General features: G+C 35.4%; 1 protein-coding gene across 1 annotated transcript; it reads right to left on the bottom strand.

Moving 5' to 3' along the window:
* Window positions 1-544: 544 nt before the first annotated feature.
* On the bottom strand, window positions 545-1281 carry LOC107487922 (S-adenosyl-L-methionine:benzoic acid/salicylic acid carboxyl methyltransferase 3-like). The gene is made up of 2 exons (XM_016108619.3): window positions 1164-1281; window positions 545-1015 (listed from the first exon to the last, which is right to left on the bottom strand). Exons 1-2 carry the CDS (start codon window positions 1236-1238, stop codon window positions 545-547), a joined length of 546 nt encoding a protein of 181 aa, XP_015964105.1. The 5' UTR covers window positions 1239-1281.
* Between the last annotated feature and the right edge of the window lie 7246 nt (window positions 1282-8527).

Genomic DNA, 8527 nt, shown 5'->3' with positions numbered 1-8527 from the left:
TGGTTTTTTTTTCACGTGCGTAAAATTTGATTGATGGGATATTTTAAGATGACTCATAATATTTATGAAAATTATTAGGGATTTAAGCCATGTGAGATTACTTCAACGGTAGTGTTTCCATAACTTGTTCAGTAAAATCCCTAAGCTTCCCACAATGAAGGCAACTTCAGCAACGTCAAGTAACCCTAGCTGCGCTTATGGCACTCAGTCCCTCTTGAACATTTTGGGTGTTGTTAAAACCAATGATTTGTGAAAAAAATAGCAACTAAATTAAATAGTATATATTTATATATAAATATATATTATTTAATTTATTTTTAATATATATTTTATATTAATAGTTAATTTAGTAATTAATTTTTAATATATATCTAATATAATTTTATTAATTAAAAAATAAAAAATATCAAAATTTATTATTTTTGTTATTAATTAATTATTAATATTTAAAAATATAAGAAAAAATATGTTGTTGTATTATCAAATTAAAAAAATTAAATTAATAATTAAATAATTGTCAAAAATAATAAATTCTGCATGATGGTTATATTTCTCTTAAATTAAACATAAATCCATATTGTTCAGTTAGGCAGAAGATGATAACCTGAGATAGCCATTGAAGGCTGTAAGAGGAATGGACAAAATCCAAAGACTTGGTTGGAAAGATCCTGCCATAAAAAGAACCAGGAACCCCACTGAAGTAACATGGACCAACCCCACCTTCCACTTGTTTACTTAACTGCTCTACGAATAAGTCAAGCGACTTGAAGATGTTGTTAAAATCGTTCCCGGGAAGATCATTCATCAACACCTGGTATTCCGGAGACTCATCATCATGCTTCAGTTCTCTGCAAAGCTTCTCCACCGCCATGATAACCTCAGATACCACAAGCAAAGTGTTGGGTCCCGAAGAGCAACCCAAGTCTGCAATGACTAAGCTTCTCGGCCTTCTGCTGCAATACACCTTCCTTATGGCTTCCTCTCTCATGCCCTTTGTCATGCAAATCACCTTTCGCTGTATGCCGCAAACAAAAGAGTCATTTTATTCCATCTCAGCAATATGGGTCAATCTATAATACTCACCATTCATTAAATTGTGATGAGTTAAATAATTTACTCTTGATTTTCCACACACACACACACACATATATATACGGATATACCTGAAGAAAGGAGTTTCTTGCATAGCTTGCTTCTCCATCGCCTCCATTCATGTGCAGTACATGCGCTACGTCCATTATTTTTCTTTCCCTTTTATTCGTTTCTCTCTTTCGCTCTATTACAATTGAATGCCTCAATATATATGATCAAATCAAACATAGACCCCGACACTATATATAGAAATGTGGAAGCTGAACCAACTCCCATTAAATAATGGTTACCCTCTGAATTAGTATACGTACTAGCTCTAAACGAGCATACATGTGAAGGATGGATCCGTCTAATTAATGTGATTAATAAATCTTTTTCGAACTTTGTGCGTGTTGTCAATTCTTGACGGAACTTATTATAGGGAGTGTTTGTTTATTGGCATGAGATTCTGAAACTGGAATATAAAAACATAAAATTGTATTTGATAGATAAAATATGAATAAAAATATTGTGTTTAGAAATACTGAATTAGTGTATATGTGAATTTGAATAGAAAAGACACAGAGATATTAATAAGAGACACAATTTATTTTTTATTTTTTTATTATTCTTATTACTTTTCTGTAATTATATGTTTTATTATTATATTTTTTTCTCAAATTTTTTGAAATAAAAAATGAAAATAAATTAAACTTTTACGATTTATTCTAGTTTATCATCAAACAAAATATAAAAATACTAAAGTGAAAAAAGCTTATCACCACACTTTTTTCTTGTTACACTTTAAAAGTATGGCAAAAAATGGTCAATGACCACGCTTTTACGAGGGTGACCATTGATTAGAGATTTGACCATGTTTTTTCTTGTCATAGAAAAATACAGACACGCTTTTATGAGGGTGGCGATTGATTAATGATTTGGTCACACTTTTTTTGCCATGCTTCCATAGAGAAAAATAGGCATGCTTTTGAAGCGTGGCTAATTTGTTTTCTTATGGTCACATTTTCAAAGCGTGTCCATATCCTCTAATTATTTGGACACCCTAAAAAAGCGTAATAATAGAGTTCACACAAAAATTTAATTTTTCACTAATTTTTTTCTCCAAACACTTTAATTTTTTTTAGAAGTGCGAACCCTATTGAGAAATGAGAACCCTCAATCCTCACTTTCAACATTCACTCACGTAATTGTGATGAGAATCCTCGAACATTAATCCATCTTCATCATTGAGAACCCTCGCAATATCGTCTCTCCCAGCCCTTTCTCGCACTATCTATCACAATCGCCTTCTTGTACTTCCAGATAACTTCAAGAAGTTTTTGTTTTTCTTGATTGGAGAGATCGGTTGCAACTATCACCGAAAATTTATGGTCCTCATCAAAGAATGCATATTTGACATGAGGTGGAAGAGGTTTCAAATCTTCCCTTACTTCTTGGTGTGGTAGCCTATCCTCTTGGTCATGAGGGACTGGTGATCAGGTACGTTCATCATCGTCATCAAATTCTCCTACCTTTGAGCTCCTTTCAACATTTAAATATCCTCAAAGCTCATGTTTGGTATCTACCATGAATTTTTCCCCTTCTCCATCTTCAACGGAGTTCTCACCTCCATCAATCAATTCATCATTAGACTCCTCCTTAACAAGAGCGGGTTGAGGGTCTACCTTCTCAAGTAACTCGCCTCCCTTTGGATTTATAGCATCAATGCTATACTCGAGGGTTGATGGAGGCGGGAAAGGTGGACCATTAGGTGTCACAAGTTGGGAAGGAGCAAGGTTGTTAGTGGTAGAGGAGAGTGTTAAACGGGACAAGATCTTGGCAAGAATTGCCATACAATTGTCTTGTTTCCTTTGAAATTCCCGTTGTTCTTGAATGAAGGCTTGAAGATTGCTCTCTCCATGAGAAAGGTCGCATTGAGCGGGTTGATGGTAAAGGTTAGGTTGCTCCCTATATGATGGCCGATAGGGTGAATGAAGAGGTGTTCGTGGTTGAAATAATAAAGGGACTTGGGCGCTTAGTGATTGTGGTTCATGTAGAGGGTATGGCCGGGGTATAAACATGTGGAGGGGGAGAAAGGTTATAATGATGGTGTGTCCCACTAGGTATGAGAGGTTGAGAGGCATTAGGATCATAGGGTCTGTGCGGATGTCCTTGTTGCCAAGAATTTCTTGCTTGCGACCCTCTCTCAATTTGGCCTCCCATACTTTGAGGCGACCCCATGTTGATATTGTCATCCCCTACAACATGATAACAACCAAACTCCAAGCCAAAAGGGTGATAGCTCATGGTGAAAAGAAAAGATAATATTCAATGGTATTAACAAAAGTAATGAACAAATAAATATATGTCCTAACTATCACTATTTATCCAAGACTAGACAAATAAAAGCAATAGTTACCACTACTAGTTAGATAGAGGCGCCATCTACCAATTAATGTCAAGTGACAAACAAAAATCAAGCATTCACACTATTTACATATTCACAACAACTAAAATTATAGTACTCATTGCACTTGTGTTTTCCCGGCAATGGAGTCAAAAACTTGGTGTGTGCCGAATGGTTAGTTAGGAATTCTCTTCCTCCAAAAAGGAAGGAAAGATGGATTTTAGCGTTGCATGTATAGTCCCAACTGATAAGGCGACTCACAACCAAAGTTTATATTAGATATGTCACAAATTAAAACCAATTAAATCCAGGAGTAGAATCCCGAGTCGTCTCCCAAGGACTAGTGACCACAAGTGCACAATTTCGGTTGTGAAGATCAAGAAGATTTCCAATAAAGAAGCAACAAATAAAGAAACAAAAGAACAACCCAAAATTGCAATTAACAAACCAATAAAGGAATTAAAGAACTACCAATGTAATATGAACAAGTAAGATATAAAAGTGACTGATGTATGTATGTGTGTGATTCAAAGCACAAGTAGAATCTTGGCTTGGGATGAGCTAGGGAATTCTTTCCTTATTGTAACCACAACTATGACAATTATAATGGATTAATCTCACTTAGTTAACCCTCAACATCGAAGAGTATGTCAAGTGAGCATAATTGTTCTTAATCCACAAATCCTAACTCACTTGCTGATTGCCTCAGCAAAAAGTTAGCGTTAGTGGAAACAAGAACGATTAAAAATCCATGAATTATCACTAAATGTTGGACATTACAAGTCTAATAACCCATATGCTCATTTTTCCTAACGCAAGAGGTGAAAATTTAACCCATAATGAAAATTGATATTTCTACAAATACTTGGTGGGCATAAACATAAAATATGGCAAAATTGAGAAAATGTTTGAAACTATGAGCAACAAATGATCAAAATCAATAATAATAACTCAATCAAGCATATAACAATCATCAATCATCAAGCTCATCAACAAGAAATCAAAATTACAAAAAGTATATATATTAACAATATGTCCTTAACTACAAGAAAGAGTATTAAAATTGTAGTTATAAAAATAAGCAATTAAGAAATACTTACAATGGAGGTAAGCAAAAATTCAAGATCGAAACTGGAAATAGCACTTGAAATGTAAACCCTAATGGAAACCCTAAGAGAGTTGAGAGAAAAATTAGAGAAAAACTAAACCTAAAGACTCCTAACTATCTAAAAACTACTCCTAATGATATGCTATGTTTCTCCAAGTGTTTCCCTCCAATATGAGCTCTAGGCCATCAGATTTGGGTCTCAAAAGCCCCCAAAACACGAGCCACGTGACTTTTAAATGAACTCACGCGCTGGTACCTGTGCGTATGCACACATGGCTGAATTCTCAGGTTGTGCATACACACAAGAGGCTATGCACACGCACACTTCGTAGTGCTTTTCTCTTTTGTTTCTTCATGCTTCCTCCTTCTTGCACGCTCCTCTTCCATTCTTGCCAAGTCATTCCTACCTTTTACAACTGAAATCACTCACCAAAACATCAAGGTATCGAATGAGATGCAAATGAGATAAAATTAATTAATTTAAGCATAAAAGAGCATGTTTTCACAATCAAGCATAATTTAGGAGAAAAACTCAAAAGCATGCTATTTAAGGAAATAAGTATAGGTTTATATGATGAAATCCACTCAATTCCAACAAAAAATTACCATCAAATATGGATTCATCAATATGCTTTGTGAGTACTTCCAAGACTAATGTAAAAAAATATGGGTTTAAGGAGGATCCTTGGTGTAATTCTATACCAATAGAAAATTTCTCTGTTACACCACCTTGAGTCTTTACATTAGTTGTAGTCCCATCATACATTTCTTTAATTGCACGAATATATGCAATCTTTATTCTCTTCCATAAGACCTTCCTTGGCACTCTATCGTACGCATTTTCTAAATTAATAAACACCATATGTAGATCTCTTTTATTATTATGATACATCTCCATCACCCTTCTTAACAAGTTTATCGCTTCAGTGGTGGATCTGCCTGGTATAAAATCAAATTGATTCTCTGTTACTTGTATCTGTTGTCTCAACCTCTGTTCTATCACCATTTCGCATAACTTCATGGTGTGACTCATGAGTTTGATCCCTCTATAATTTTCACAACTTTGTATATCCCCTTATTCTTATAGATAGGTACTAAGGTACTCTTTTTCCACTCATCTAGCATCTTCTTTGACCATAAAATCCCATTAAAAAGTTTGGTTAACCAACTGATGCCTTTCTCTCCAAGGCCCTTCTAAACTTCAATCAGAATATTATCAGGTTCTACTGCCCTACCATTTTACATCTGCTTTAGAGCCTCTTTTACCTTGAAGTCTCGAATCCTTTGATAGTAGTTAAAATTTTGATATTCTTCCCTCGTTCATAACCGAACAAAACTCGGAAGAGTTTTCTGTTCTTCATTAAATAATTTGTAGAAATAGTTCTTCCACCTTTCATTGATCTTCTCATCTTGTGCCAAAACCTCTCCGTCTTTATCCTTTATGCACTTAACCTGATTCAAATCTCTCGTTCTTCTTTCATGGCTCTTTGCGATTTTATATATACATTTTTTCCTTCTTTTGTGCCTAAAAACTGGTAGAGACCCTCATATGCTCTTGTTTTTGCTTCACTTACAACCACTTTTGTCTTTTTCTTAGCAGCCTTATATTTTTTTCAATTATCTGCATTGCGGCCAAAGACCACTCCTTAAAGCACTCCCTTAGTCTTTATCATTTTTTGTACACTCGTATTCCACCGTCATGACTCCTTGTCTCTTGGTCCTATCCCACTAGATTCCACAAAACTTTCTTTTGCTGTTCTTCTAATAACTTCTGCCATCTCCCTCAACATTTTCTCCGCGCTTCCATCCCTATCCTACTTTGCCGCTTCTCCTACCTGTCTTAGAGAAAGTTCTTTGTTCCTCACCTTTCATCCGCCACCACCTCGTCTTTGAGTTCTTCGTATGATGTCTTTTCCTCAACTTTTGCTCAACGTGAAAATCCATGACGAGTATCCTATGTTGTGTTGTTAAAATCTCTCCCGAAATAATTTTACAATTAATACAAAATTTTCAGTCGACTCTCCTCAACAAGAAGAAGTCGATTTGAGAGCTTATCATGGCACTCCTATAGATTATAAGATGTTCGTCTCTCTTTTTAAAACATGTATTTGTGATGAGAAGGTCAAAAGTTGAGGAAAAATCCAAATTAGTTTTACTCTCAATATTGACCACCCCGAAACCATGGCCTCTGTGAATACTTCCATATCCAGACACTTCTCTTTCAACATGGTCATTTAAATCTCCTCCTAAAAAAAATCTTATCTCCCGAAAGTATGTCTTAAACTAAACTATCTAGATCCTCCCAAAACCCTATCTTGTGCTGTTCGTCTGAACTCACTTGCGGTACATAGACATTAATCACATGAAAAGTACCTCCTTCTACCACAAGTTTGATAGAGATGATCTAGTCTCCCACCCTCTTGACATCCACTACGTTCTTCTTCCACTGCTTATCCACGATAATACCTACCATATTCCTATTCTTCACCTTTTCTATATACCAAAGTTTGAACCCGGAAGTATCCAACTCCCTAGCCTTCGCTCCGACCCATTTTATTTTTTTGTAGGCACATGATGTTAATCTTTCTCCTTGTCATGATATCCACCACTTCCATGGATTTTTCTATTAGAGTGCTTATGTTTCATGTCTCAAATCTCAACCTTTTGTTGCTCTGACCTTTACCTTTACCTTTTTCTTTGTGAACTAGCTTATTTACCCTTGTCGGTTCATGAAAACGCAAGAATTCTTGCTCTATAACACTACACCCAGACACCGATGCAACGGCTCTTGCTCATTTAACATTGTATGCGAGTCATACAGCACATTGCTTTTGGGCAACGACCTAACTTTTACCGCAATAACGTCTTTAATCCATGTTATGAAGATTTGACTAAGTTTTTACGTTGGTTTTTGAAGGCCTAACACAACCCTCCTTTTTAATCCGAGTTTGGGACCGGCTATATACCGCAGGTATAGCTTAGGTGGAGTTGGATCCTAGCATTTGGAAATGTTAAATAAATAATTTTTGTTAATTATTTGTTTGTTTGAGTAAACACAGATGTCGCAATAAAGGGTAATACTATATTTCGTTTTAAGCAACTGTTCTATGTCTTAATTGTGCATAACTTTTCAAGATGATACGTGAAGAGAATGAAACTGATATTGATATTGGAATTCTTACTGTGATGCTTCCACAAGATGCTGGTGAAAACATTAGAAGCCATATACAAAACAAATTAATAGGTATGTTTCACATAGGTAAAGTTAAAATGGCTATTTTGGTACCTGTCTGGTTTTGTGTCTCATATGATATACATTGCATTCGTAAGTGTCTGTGCAGTTATACTCTCTGTTGTGCCCATTCGTTGATGTAGCGGAAGTGTTTTTATGGCTTATGGCTATTGGTACCATCCTTTGTGCTTCTTATTGGTCTGCCTGGACAACCAGAGAGGCTGCCGTGAGCAGGAGAAGCTATTAAAGGTTACTTGGTTCCTTTTCATGCCAATTTTATAATTTTTTTTGCTAATATTTTTTGTTCTAATTTTACTCCTTCGGAAGAAAGAGTTTGTTAACGCAAGTATTAAGTAACTAGTTAAGAAATGAAAACATGAGCACTTTTTTATTTTATAAATCTAAGAAGAATGTAGTCTGTCCTTCTTTTGACAAACTTGTTTGGTGGCTCTGTTATTTATCATGGTAAGTCTTCTACTCTTGTAGGTCGATCTGGCAATTAATTTGTAGGATTATGTGTGATGTGTGAATGAGCCAATGAGGTACTGTCATGTTAAGTTTGTTGCTGCTTAGTGCATGGTTTATTGATATAAAATTGACAACCAAATGTTTATAGTTTCAGATGGTTTCAACATGCTGGGCAAACATTTATAAAAATCCAATTTATGGTGATGAGGTTTGTTTATAAGAACAGGACAATGAGACAGGG

Source organism: Arachis duranensis, chromosome 5, assembly GCF_000817695.3.
Source record: "Arachis duranensis cultivar V14167 chromosome 5, aradu.V14167.gnm2.J7QH, whole genome shotgun sequence".
Taxonomy (NCBI): Eukaryota; Viridiplantae; Streptophyta; class Magnoliopsida; order Fabales; family Fabaceae; genus Arachis; species Arachis duranensis.
Note: the sequence above shows the minus strand (reverse complement) of the source record. Positions and strands in the feature narration are given on the sequence as shown.